This window comes from Numenius arquata, chromosome 1, assembly GCF_964106895.1.
Source record: "Numenius arquata chromosome 1, bNumArq3.hap1.1, whole genome shotgun sequence".
Lineage (NCBI taxonomy): Eukaryota > Metazoa > Chordata > Aves > Charadriiformes > Scolopacidae > Numenius > Numenius arquata.
The window spans coordinates 119,508,033-119,521,884 of NC_133576.1; the positions used below are offsets into that span (position 1 = coordinate 119,508,033).

Sequence of the window (13,852 nt, forward strand, 5' to 3'; positions counted from 1 at the left end):
TCAGGGACTCTGTCATTGATCTGTAGTTTTTGATGCAGCGAAGGACCCTCCACACTGAAAACTCAGAGTAAAAAAAAAAAACAAAAAAACAAAACAAAAAAAAAAACAAAACAAAAAAAAAAAACAAAAAAAACACCAACAACAAACAAAAAACCAAACAAAAAACCAACACCCCCCACCCCCAAAAAAAAAAACCACCCCAAAAAAAACCCAACCAAAAAAAACCCCAAAAAAGCCACTCATAACCCAAGTGTGAGTTAAGGGGACTGGGTAGCGCTAACTGATTTCACTGAATTTCACTGAATTTTTTTTTAGAGTTGGAAAGGACCATATAGATCGTCTAGTCCAACTCCCCTGCTGAAGCAGGATTGCTTAGAGAATGCTACTCAGGACTGCATCCAGGCGGGTCTTGAAAATCTCCAAAGAAGGGGACTCCACAACCTCCCTGGGCAGCCTGTTCCAGGGCTCTGTCACCCTCACCGTGAAGAAATTCTTTTTCATATTCGAGTGGAACCTCCTATGTTCCAGCTTGTGCCCGTTGCCCCTCGTCCTGTCACTGGGGACCACTGAAAAGAGTCTGGCTCCCTCCTCCTTCAACCCACCCTTGAGATACTTATAGGCATTAATAAGGTCTCCCCTCAGCCTTCTCTTCTCCAGACTAAAGAGTCCCAGCTCTCTCAGCCTTTCCTCATAAGGGAGGTGCTCCAATCCCTTAATCATCTTTGTTGCCCTTCGCTGGACTCTTTCCAGTAGTTCCCTATCCCTCTTGAATTGGGGAGCCCAGAACTGGATGCAATACTCCAGTTGTGGCCTCACCAGTGCAGAGTAGAGGGGGAGAATGACTTCCCTTGACCTACTAGCCACACTCTTCCCTATGCAGCCCAGGATTCCGTTGGCCTTCCTGGCCACAAGAGCACATTGCTTGCTCATGGTCATTTTGCTGTCTACCAGGACTCCCAGATCTTTCTCTTCGGAGCTTGGCTCCAGCAGGTCCGTGCCTAACCTGTATTGGTGCCTGACATTCTTCTTGCCCAGGTGTAGCACCTTACACTTTTTCCTGTTGAACCTCATGAGGTTCTTCCTTACCCAGCTCTCCAGCCTGTCCAGGTCTCACTGGATGGCAGCGCGGCCCTTTGGGGTGTCAGCCACCCCTCCCAGTTTGGTATCATCGACAAACTTGCTGAGGATACACTCTGTCCCCTCGTCCAGGTCACTGATGAATATGATGAACAGGACTGGACCAAGTATTGACCCCTGGGGGACACCACTGGTTACAGGCCTCCAGCTTGAACCTGTTCCATTAACCATTACCCTTTGGGTCCTGTCACATAGCCAGTTCTCAATCCACCTCACTGTCCCCTCATCCAGCCCACACTTCCTTAGTTTTCCAATGAGGATGTTATGGGAGACAGTGTCAAAAGCCTTGCTGAAGTCAAGGTAGATAACATCTGCTGCCCTCCCCTCATCCAGCCAACCAGTTATGGCATCATAGAAAGATGAAAGATAGCACATAGAAAGATTCTATGTGCTCTTCCAGTCATGTGGCATAGCTGCAGTTGTGTGTTCAGATCTGTTCCTGCACCGTGTTGAAGGCAATTCTGTCTTCATGTAGATAAAAAGCTTAGGTATAGAAATAGTTAATTTTGCTGTAGGGATATAGCCTATATTTACTGCACCTAGTTAATACACTGTTTTCTTTGGTTAAAACATGTGAAGTGATGTGTTTGAAAATGGAGACAAAATGCAGCCTCTACTTCCTAGTAAAATTGTCAAGTTGGAGTGTGTCCTATACACCAGTGCTTCTAATAGCCTGCCTGATGGGAGTGACTGCTTGAAAAGTAAATTATCTGACCTATAGATCCTCATCTTGAGGTTCAGCTAAACTTTAAATATTCTTCCAAAAAGTAAATTCTTGTGTGTTCTCTTGCAGGGTACTCTTGCAGACTCATTTCACAGAGTATGTCTCTCATCCTGGTCAATGAGGATTCACTAGATGTAAGTAAGCAAATTCTGGTGTAATACTTGACAGAAGTAGGAGTTGCTTACAAAAGGGGAAGTTGTTAAGCTTTCGCATTTTGTTTCCCTCACTTGCCTTTAGGGGTAGCAAGACAAACAATGCTAAAACAAGGGTGGGTTTTGCAAAATGTACTCGTAAGGTCTGCTGTTACAAGCCCGATAGATCAAACTAAAGCCTGAGAACAAGAGACTGATTAGGTCTATGGGTTTGATTCTGCTGCAAACTGGTGAAACCTGCAGTATGCCATCAGGAATATAGTTAGGATTTAAAGTACTGATATAGGAATAACATGTTTGAAGAAAGGAGAGAAAAAAAAACAAACCCAAACCTATGCCTGAGCAAACTGCATTCTGAGCTTGCCTGTGTACATCTCTTGAGTCCTAAAAATCACCTGCAAGTGGTTGCCGTGCTCCCCAGGTATGTGCAAAAAAACATAACTAGAAAAAAAATGTTACACTTGTACATGAATCTTGCCAGAAGATTTTTTTCCAATTTTCCTGTTTCAGCACCAATATCAGCATTTGATATAACTTGAGTATCTGAATTCTGTCAGAGGTATTTGTAGGAAAGATGAAAAGATCTATAATAGGCACCATCTGATACTTGTGTTTAGAGTTGGCAATTCATCCTGCTTGGCTGGATGGGAGATGCAAAGCCTCTATCTTGGAGTATCAAAGTAGTTACTGGATAATTGGTGGAAGAGGGGAATACTATTGTGGCGAAGTAATCACCTGGTAAGCTTAACTTTCCAGTTGTGTCTATGTGATTTAGTTAGCAGCAGCCTCGATAGTGTTTTCATCTCATACTCAAGTTCATTGGTATGCTATTGTGGCATCTCAAGGACTAGTGTTCTAACTCACCAGAACTAATGAGATCCCAGTGAATCCAAGGGGAGATGATCTCATTCCAGAGGCTGAATGACTAGTTCCCGTACAACATAATGCACCCTCATGGGAGCTGTCTCATTGCCGAGTTCTAGCAACAAAGACCATGTTAGTTCTCTTGCAGAAGTTCTTTTTGTCTGTGTTTCTGTGATCTGCAAGTTAGAGACTTGCTTAAATACTTTTTTAGATAATTCTAGTGGGGTAAGAAAACTTCGAGTTTTTATCTTTTAAACAGTTACTGCATGAGGTGTGTGTAGATCGGAGTATGTAAATTGTTTCAAGCAAATATCTAAATGCCTTGCTTAAGACTAAGCTGCTCAGACCATCTTCTTCCCCTTTTCCACCTCTGATCCCCCTTTAAGGGAACAGTTTCCTTTTTGTGGGCTCAAAATACTGTGCTTCTGATGAGCTTTCTGCCACACTTGGCTGACTAGACCTCTTTACTTGAAGACAGATGCAGAACCTCAATAGAAAATAAGCACCTGGTGCTCTTTGTTTTGTGAGGTAGGAAGATCAGTTGGTTAGGATTGTAGGAATAAAAACTTGAGGGTTTTTTTCTTAATGTATCTCAACCCAGAAAAAGGAAAGTGGTTATGCTTTGTTTTCCTTTTAAAATTTCTTACACAATTCTAAAGCTCCGAGTAAAGCACAACTGAAGTTTTTTTGACCCTGGAAATAAGACTCTTATTTCAATCTGAATTAAAAGTAGCTCCTCTAAATTTGCGAAGACAAACAGTGTGCCTGTTCAGAAATACTAGAACTTAGATACAGGTTCTCCATGGCTAAAGCAAGGGGTGCAAGCTGGAGACAGGACAGAAGAGGTTCTTGCCAGATCACAAGAAGAAAGTTGAGCTAACGTTGCTTTGTTTTTAGAAACATCTGGAAGCTGGACAAGATAGCCTTCAAGTGATGTTAATTTGACTTCTTTATTATTTCTGATTTTGAATGCAGCGATATAATGACATACATTTTTGGATAGCTCTATTCGTAGTGAAGATAATACTGAGGGAGCTGAGTGAAAGCAGCTTCAGCACCTGCTTTTAAATTGTGACTGCAGCTAATTGGTGAAAGGACTGTGAGAGGGCAGTATGAATAATGAAATGGTTTATGATGTGTGCTCTAATGGCGAGTGTTCCAACCATGAGATTTTCCTTTAAATATCAAACAGCAGTGTAGGTGGAACAATTCCAGGACTTTCAGTAAGAGGCAAAAATGAATTTGCCTTTTCTGAGATGAAAGGCTGGATTTTAAGCAATTAGAACTGAGAAATGTGCCTGAATCTCATTTTTCCCCTCCCCTTCCTTCTTATCCTCAACAGGAGGAAGAGCGTGGCCTTGGCCTATGTGTAGAACCAGCTCTGGTTAATTGGTGTGATTACAGTCTTATTTTGTTTACAAAACTGACATGGACTTACTGAAACGTGTATCATGTAGCTGTACAAAGGAATACACTTACATACATTACTGTAGTATTCTTAGACTCCAAAAAGGTTTTTGTGTTTTATTTTTAAAACTCAGTATTTTTTTACTGCTTTAGGAAAGCAGAGGTTTTAGCTAGTTTTACCTGTGCACTTGAGGTTCTTGAAGTCCTATTAGATCCTTCTGCTTTTTAGGCAAGTCTTTGATTCTTCTCTTGAAACATGAGAAAATGGAGGCCCATGACAGCTGGTTTTGATTCAGTAGATCTTGTGTGATGTTAAAAGTGCTGCTTTAGCAAGAATGCCTTGTGTGACCATACGTCTTCAGCTTGATCTACTTATAGTTGATGGGCTTGGTATGTGGGTTAGGGAGAAGGCATGCTGGCCATCTCCTTGTTCTCCCTTTTTAAGTCCCTTTCAGAGGGTCAGTTGCCTATTTCACAGCTTCATTTGACAACCCCTGCCTCAGTACATACACTAAATGCCAAACTAATTGTAACAAGAAAGTGAAAACTGTCCTTCCTCTTATTCTTGTCTTAGCACAGACCTACAGAAGCAAAAATGGCTACTAGAGAGGAAACCTAACAGGAAAAAGAAATGAGCTAAGGAATATAGGGTACAGAAAATGCTGAAAGATGGGAACTGGTTTATTCCAAGCAAGTACAGAGGGAATCTCCTATTTTAAAATACTTGAAGGTTTATTTCAATTCCTTTCTGAACTTGGTAGCATGTGCGCTTGGAGGTTTTTATATATTCAACTTTTTCCCAAACATTAGCCAAGAAGTATGAAGGAAAGGTAAATGGGAACTGAACTGGGAGAAAACATCGTTGACCAAAGCATCTCTTCTCACTTTCCCACATGCCAGCTTTGCAAGTAGAGTGCCAAAACTTTACTTGGAGTGATAGACAGGACCCCTGTGGAAAGAAATTAATCAAGTTAGTTAGAAGAGGCTAAATACTTCTTTCCCTATGGAAGCGAAAAGGTGAAAGATCTACCCACGCACTTCCACTTGATATGTCTTGGCTCCATTGCCTGGCTTCAGATTGAAGTCTTCTGAGGCAGTGGAGGAGGACAGGAATGAACAGCCATCTCCGTCCGCTGTTTAGGTGATGGAGACTAGCATCAAGTGAGGGCAAGCAATTTTCACAATTTTTAAACTTTCTCTTAAGTAGAAATGATGCTCCTATTTTGAGGTTTTCTGTTAACTACCTGAGAAGCAGAAACTGGAAGCCTGAAAAACTGAATATAGAAGTATATATTTTTGCGGTGATACTCAAAAAGTTTCTTTCTGGATTGTAACTCCAGAGTTAACTTTTAACTTCTAGAGAAAGACTTCTTAAACAGCTGTACTACAAATGAGAAAATGGGTACAGATTAAAAAAGGACAGGTAATAAACTAAAAAACTGAATGGATTGAACAGTCTAGGAAGATTGGAGGTTGTATTAGTCTTCATGATATGGATTAAGATAAGGAGAAACTTTTTATTTACAGTCTGTCCTCTTACGATGTTGAAGTGTTGGCAGATTTATCTAATCAACAGTTTCCACGATGAACACCCATCAAAGGTATATTGACAGACAGATCCCATGATGGTAGAGAGGGTCACTGGTCACATGTAAAACATGAACATATTGCTGGAGTCTCCTGTTGTCTCAATGCCAGAAAGCACTTTGGTTGGATAAATGGGGATGTGAAGCCTATTTTAAGACCCTTGAGGACTCTGTATTTGTCTTCAAGGAGTGTATAGGGATGGGAGACTTTCTGACTGGTCATTAAGATGGATCCATTCTCGAATAAGAACAGTTAGTCATACTCGTAAAGCGTGAGAGGTCAAGGATGGCACTGTCAACAGTACGAGCCATTTCGTGTGAATCTTGCCACATGGCTCAGTCTAAGGACACACTAGAAGAGGAAGCCCTGATCAAGCATGGGTTGACATAGAATGAAAACCTGCCCTTCCCTCTTTTTGCTTGACCTCTGCCAGTGTAGAAATGAAAGAAGCAATCAACTTTCTATTAAGCATACTTTAAAATCCCTAGATAAAAAAAAAATAAACTCTATCATCTTTTCCCACCTGCTACCTTCCATTATGTAGCTGAATGAGGAATTCTGTGGAGTACAGAGAGCACAGCAGCTGCTCCTGATCTTTTATGTTGGATTGCAGTGTTGCTGATGGCTCATGTTGAATTGAATGCCTTATACCTTGATTTTGGCCTCAACTGTGTTGATCAGTAGTATCACAATACACTTAAGGATTCACTTTTGCAGATAGCTGAAGATACTTTGCAGAACTCAATGCTAAATGCTTACCTTAGTGAATTATGTGCACCAAGTGTCACATAACATTGATAAGGTAGTAGTGGGAGAATGGGGAGTGGGAAGAAACAGTAGAGGGGTTCCACCTGTGCAGAGCAATTTATCTTCCACACCTAATTTGAGCTAATTTTCTGGTTTCACTTTCATAAGCCAAAGATGTGAGCTTCTTAGCTGTAACAATTCTAAAAAAATAAAAGACTAGTGTCTTTATTTTTCATGCTTTTCATTTGTGTAGCTTTACTTCTTTGAAATAACGTCATCTAAATTATGCAATTATAAAAAAAAAGTATTTTTTCTGGTCCTGTAACTTTAGGTAAATCACAGTTGGAGATGACTTAGCTGTAGTATCTCTGGCAGTGGTTCTAAGGAAGGGGTCATGTCTGCTGTTGGAGTCATTTGAGTTTCAAATATTATAGTTGTTAACATCCCCCATGCAAAGCTGAGAATTTACCTCAGACATACCATGCACCAGTATTCATGGAGCATTTGATCATTAAGTGCATATTTTATACTTGAAATATTCTGTAATACATAACCACAGTTGATTCCTGTTGACTAATGCAGAGTCCACCAGTATCCACTGGTAAGTGGATAGGTTTTAGCAAAAGCAGCAGGTAAAATAGTATCTATTCTTAGCTTATTCAAGGTCTGGTTAGACATTGTACATTAAAAGAGCTTTGTGGAAAATGAGTGTTCTAAGGGACTTAAATCAATAATAAATTTTGAATAGCTGCTAAGTCATAACCATGTCAAATATTTTCATCTGCAGCGGTTGCATGTTCTAATTTTCCGCTGCTGCCCCCTCATCTAGTAGATGTTCCAATATCTTCCTGTGTGGAAGACTTTGGTTGTAGAATCCAGCTGTAAACGAAGACAACAGTATTACAGGTTTTTCAGTAAACATAAAAACTAGTGGAAGCTCTCAGAACATTAAAAGAAAAAAAAAGGCACAAAAAAAATGGAGAACCCTGGCATGTCAGACAAGCAAAAAAACCTCATTGATAAATAGTTGCTGGTCTTTTAAGTGAAGAAAATAAGTGATTACGTGGTACATCATGAAGACATATCTAATACTGAAGATGACTGGGATGCTTTAGCTCAGGTAATGTGTTTTTCCAAAATAGGAGCACAAACTTGTGGAGCTTCTTAACTGGTACATCAAAAATGCTTTGCGTTACATCAGTCTTGTTTTCAACCCAAAGTAATTCTGTTTGTGTTTTTTTTCAAGTACTTGTATCACCATTTCTAATGTAGAACTGAATTTTGCATGTCTAAATATGACTCTTAAGTGTTTTGTTAATAATTGCCACTAATTCTTTTTAATTTTAAGGTAGGTGTCTAGCCAATTTTTCAGTGTTGGATTTCCACAGTAATACTTGTTTTGTTTGTATGTGTAGTAGAAATTATGACTTCTGTTCAACTTAGCCTGAAATCTATCAATAGAAGATTCTCACACTTGAAATTCTGTGGCATTATATTTAATATATTCCACCTCTGAAATCCATTAATGCTAAAAATGAATTTTTAAAAGATCCAAGTTGAGCTTAGAGCCTTTAAATATTGATACACTTTCCCCTTTGTGCAGTCCCTGAGTGACTTTTTTCCCCCACTCCTGCTCCTTGGCATGCAGCAGCAGGTGAGATGCAATCGAACAACTGTCTTGGATTGTTTTTGAGAGCTAAATTTTTTTCTAAATCATGCACTTGAGGGAAAAATCAATCATTTCTGTTCTCTTCAGAGGACTACTGAGAATAGAAAAGACTAATCCCTAGCTTGATTCACCTGAATTCTAGAAACTTAGCATAATAATGTGCAAATGTTTATCCCTTAGAGTTAACTGCATGCATACATATGCTCACTTAATTTTTCTCTCCTTCTCCTAATAAGGCTGTTTCAAGTGAAAATATTAGAACAAGATTTACTTTGAGAGTAATTCTTGGATTCAGTTTCTGTTTAATTAAATAGGAAACACCATGAAGTCTTATTATGCAGCTTCTAACCTGAACAAATTTCTTTCATTAGCATCTTGTAGAAGTTGAGTTGTGAGAGCAGTGAGAGGGAAGGCTGAAAAAGGGGAACTGTATGACCCAGAGAAGCCTTGAAAAGCCTGAGATAAGAGTAGTGGATACTACAGCCAAGTTATTTTGGGTGTGTTCCTCCCCCACCCCCCCCCCACCCCGTTCAAGAAAGGAGAGCTGGGAACTGTATCAATTGGTTGCATGTTTGGTTGTATTTAACAGTAGTGGAAGGGCAAAACTGGAGGGACCCAATTCTGAACCTGTGGATAGTATTTTGCTGTAAAGTAATTCTGTTGGTATAAATGGAGCTATACAGCGGATGTGTCCCGCAGAACTCATGTGCCTGGACTGACGGTCATCGTCCTGTGTTACACACGGATACGCAAGTAACCACAAACTGATACTCCAGTCTAAGAACCATCAATGCCACTGTCCATTGATGATGATCTGACTAAAAGTATAAGCATGGAAGCTGGGCTCCCTCACTTCTGTGCTTGCTCACCTGTATCTCTTTTGTGCTTCATGGTTTGGATAAGCAATTGAGCACGAGGATGGATAAACCCGTTTGTGCTACCATGGTATTGTGTAGTATCCTTAAACAGAACTTCACAGTTTAATTTCTTGTCTGCAGTCAGCATCTTGACTTCTGAAACTGGGTCTTAGTATCCGCAGGGAAGCTTTACATGCAGATATGCTTTGTATTCTAGTGGTGAAGAGTAAGGACCTGGAAAAGTTGGTTATTTTGTTTTCGCTATTCTGTAGGGTAGCGTTACTATGAAGGTTCTATAACCGATAAGGAAAATCTCTTAAGCATGAGAATATTGTTGGATTTTTCCAATCGCTTTCATGGCCTTTATTCTTAGGAGCACACTTTTTTCCCCCACACTTCTGAACAAGAGTTTTAAAAATAAAAATCTCTTAATGAGATCTTTAACAGACACTATTATTCATTGTATTTAAATACTGATCTATAGATCAGTATTTGTCTGAGAATCATGCATCTAAATTGCTCTGGATCTCTTATGACGCAGAGCTCTGATCTGGTCACTGGATTTACCCCCATGCTAGAAATAAGCACGTCTTGTTGAGTTACTGCCGAAAACTTTTACTAATAACCATTGGGAAAACTCAGACTGTCTGTAGAAAGGTAGGAAACCTGAGGAGTAGGCCATTAAAAATAAATTGTCTATCAGTGTGTCTGTCTTAAAGCAAAGAATATGGTTCCAATGGTGTCTTCTGTACTGTACTTATTGGGACAAAGTTTTGTCTAGCATTATGGCTTCCATAGGAAAAATACTAGCTTCACTACAGGAATTTCTTTAGCATATGTAAAATGTGAGTTGTTTTATATAAATCTGTATTTTAAAATCTTGAGTATAGCTACAGGAGATGGTGCCTGTGAAGCTCTAAGAAACTTTGAAGGTGTTGCTTTTTGGATCTTGATGCTCCTGCTGTTGGAAGAAAGGATGTCTGTGCCTTGTCAGTGATGTCTTGCTGATTACTCCCAAGGAATGGGGATAAAGTCGTTGTCAGCCTTTCAGACTAAAACCAAAGTTACCTACTACTGGGAGGTCCAAAGAATTGGTATAATGTACTTCAGTCCTACTAAAAAGTAATAAAGTGTACAGATAACTGCTGGGAACCCTAGAACAAGTCTTCTACTGCTAATGCCTTGTAGATGCTTTGAAGATTACATCTTGTGTGTTGTGCCAGAGAGGAAACTTGGTTTGTTTTTTTTTTTTCTCTCCCCCTCTATCATCTGCCCAAATGCTTTCAGACAAAGTTAGTATTCTGGAAAACTGATCAATGTGGACAAGTTTTAGTCAACCTCTCTGTCCTTCAGAGAGGCATCTGGGATGTTCTTCTGGTGTCTTGTGGTTAACAAGTTACTTCAATTACCAGTCAGCCTGGAATTGTAATCAGCTCTTCTGTATAGTACTGGGAATTTGGAAAGGAAGCTAATCAGGAAAACTAGAGAGAATACTTTTCTCTATTGTACTAAATACTTTTTCCTGCTCGAATTTCTGTTTTTCTTAATCTAGAAACAGACATCAAGCTAATAAGTAGTTACACAAGGAACAGTGTCTAATCAGATAAATCTTCAAAAGTGCTTGGGTAGAAGAGATTTAGTGTTTTTTCTTGTTTGTTTTTGAGGAACAAATAGAATCTTTCATAACTCCAGGTATTTGATAATCTGCATAGAAAGTTAGTTGTATGGATGTGGAAAATACACATCTCTTCATGTGAAAAGCTGCTTTGATTTGAGCCTACTGCATAGAATTACAAATGAAAGAATATAGGTGTTACCTGGACCTGTAGGTTTAAGTACACACAGGACTGTGTAACTTAAGTATTAGATTACCATTTTTTCAGGAAGTAATACTAATAGGTTTGAGCTGTGAGTGGTGAAGTAGTTGGGCTGGTATTTTTGTTTCATCCTGCTTTCCCTTTTCAGCATTCATTAATGACTGTTTTCCCTTATCTGTGGTGCTGTTTTTTCTGTTAGTGTTTTCTGGCACTGTCATAGTTGGTTTGGATGAAGTGGGGGCACTTGGACCTGAAGGAATGCAAGGACCCTTAGGAGTCCAAAGATTGAGTTTCTAAATAACTCTTCCATAGCTGGAAATTGGGGGGGGGGGGGGGGGGGCTAGGGAGGGCTATCAACAAAAACACTTTAAGTTACTTTTCCCTTCATTTCTTAAGTTCTAATAGTGATCACATTTGACAAGACACAGAAAAGATATTGTAGCTTTAGGCTTCAGGTATTTTAGTAGCTGGGGGCTCATCCTGCTAATGCCTTGTCCATGCTATAGGACAGACTAGATTATATTACATAAAAATGGAAAGGAAGAGTTTGTGTTCCCTGAATTCCATTTAAAATTTGCTGTCTTGTTTGTAAGAGCTCTCATATGTTAAGAGGAAAATGACTGGGAACAAACTATTTCTCTTAAAACTGCTAATGATCTTCACATATGTGAAGGCTTTTCTCTCAATAGATGATCCCTGAGTGATACCCAGATCTGTTCTCTGTTGTTTTAGTACGGTGAAGGAAGTATCTGTTTGCTTTGAAGATGGGATTCTCTGCAATATACTGATACATTTCTTTCTAGTAAACACAAGAGATGTGGAAATATAAGGATGCATAATGAAGTTAAAATAGGATTTTTAATCTTAGTTAAATAAGAACTAAGTTCTTATAAGAACTTATTTCTTATAAGTTTTAATCTTAGTTAAATAAGAAGATAGGCATGAAACGCAGTTTCTTGCTTATGTTAAAGCATAATGGTGTGGGTTTTAGGGGAATAAAACTAACTGGGTGTCTGATCTTTAGGTAAATGAGTTATGGATACTGATTGTCCTGATTGACATGGCTAATATTATACATCTGTAAAAGCACTTCAGATCTGTTTTTTGTGTTGAATGGTAAGGACTCTCTTCTGCTTTTGAGATATATATTTTTTTTTTTAAATATCTGATCCTCTGCTTTCATTGAAGGGGAGGGGAAGTCCTTGTTGATGCAAGTTTTTGTGGTGTTTTTAAACATAAGCAGTCCTTTCTTGATGCGGGGCTAGCCTAAAGCAATAGGATTTATTCACCTGTTAAGTTAAATGAAGATAGTGGAGAACTACTCCTTCAGGATAAGAAGTAGGGTGCGTCTTGACCACATCTTCAGAAAATGAAGATAGAGATATATAGGTATCTGTGGTGTTATTTTTGTGGTTCCCACAATACAGACCTACTACTTCGTTAAACACTTTTCTGAAGATTATCTCTTTTTTCTAAAGAATAAGAAAATCGTTCTTGTAGCTGAAGCTTGATTATTCAAAGCCTATGCATTAATTGCATAAAGGAATAAATTTCCTTCACATGAGAATTAAGATGATGGTTTACATTTGGCTGAAGCTAGAATAAGTCCCGCTGAATTTTTCTGGGCTGATTGGTCTGTCAGAAGCTAGAATTAAGCAATTCTCCAACTGTATGAAATTAATACCTGCCAGAGGATGTGTTCCTTCTGCATAGGGTAGAACTGATCAGAGAAATAACTTAAAAACTTCTAGGGATTTTTATGTGCCTCTGCCACTATGATGCATGCTTATTTTTTACTGAAAAACATGCCAAGGTGTGTTTTCAATTATCTAATTCCAGTCACTTAATTGAAGTAATAGTGCTAGAGGGTCAGTTTTGCTGTTTCATATTTAGGAAGTGATTTGTTAGAGAAGATAAGATGATTGAAGCTAGGTAGTGAATGTGGTCTTCTCTTCATAGTTTCAAGACAAAAATGATTTAGGTATCTTGCTTTTTCAAATAATTCCCAAATCCTGAAATTATCATAACAAGTGTTCTAAGCAGGCCTAAAATCACAGTTCAGAAATGTCAGAACTTAATGCTTTTTTAGAGCGTTTTAACACTTTAGAGTGTTAATCAGAGCTGAGGTGAATCGGATGTCCTCTTGAAGGCTCCATCATGCTGTGTTGCGGTGATATGTATGCTTGTCATATACTCTAATTTTTCAAGCTAGCCAGGCAAGGTGGGAAGCTCTTGACAGCTCTGATGGATGCCTGGGTTGTGGTGGTGGGTAGACTTTGAGAGAAATTGTCTCATAAGCTTAGAATTGGTATAATCTCTTTAGTTCTTGCAGACTTGAGTCTTGTGCTCCTCTCAGCTCCTTTTTTCTTCTACCCATAAGTAGGCTAATTTAGGAAGGGAATAAAAATCCATGGAAAGCTTAACTATTCACTTACACTACTGTGTTCTCCCTCCTACCCCACCGTGATAAAAGTAGATAGTGAGTTTGAGTTGAGCAATGGTAACAAGTTCTATGAGCGTATTTCTTGATAGACTGGCTCTATTTCATGATATGGCTCCCTTAAGTAAAATGTATGTCACAAAATAAATTCAGCTTAGTCACTGGCGCGTGCTCCTCAAGCTGTGGCAAAGCCTCCTTTTCAGCTGTGTCTCATGTTCTGCTGGGAGATGTGCTTATTCTGAGAGTGCTTCATTATTTTTTGTTCTATATCATGAAATTGTTGCCAGTGTTTTCCTAAATGCAGCATTATAAACATCTTGTGACAGATTATTTGCATGGCAAAACTAGCTGTGGAGAATGTAATCAATTTGTTCCCTGAATTGGTAGTTTTCCAACCTTTTCACTTCCTTCCCTTCCCACCCCCTCCATAGATCTCAAATTTGTGCATATA

The 13,852-nt window shown here is 39.1% G+C and overlaps 1 protein-coding gene across 3 annotated transcripts in view; it reads left to right on the forward strand.

The window, feature by feature from the left end:
- The window catches only part of ATP8A2 (ATPase phospholipid transporting 8A2), a 341,299-nt gene that overhangs the window by 99,027 nt on the left and 228,420 nt on the right, over positions 1 to 13,852 (forward strand). For all 3 annotated transcript variants that reach the window (XM_074153982.1, XM_074153972.1, XM_074153990.1), the window contains one exon: positions 1,931 to 1,995. In XM_074153982.1, the coding sequence (XP_074010083.1) occupies positions 1,931 to 1,995 (65 nt within the window). The remainder of the gene's footprint in view (positions 1 to 1,930; positions 1,996 to 13,852) is intronic.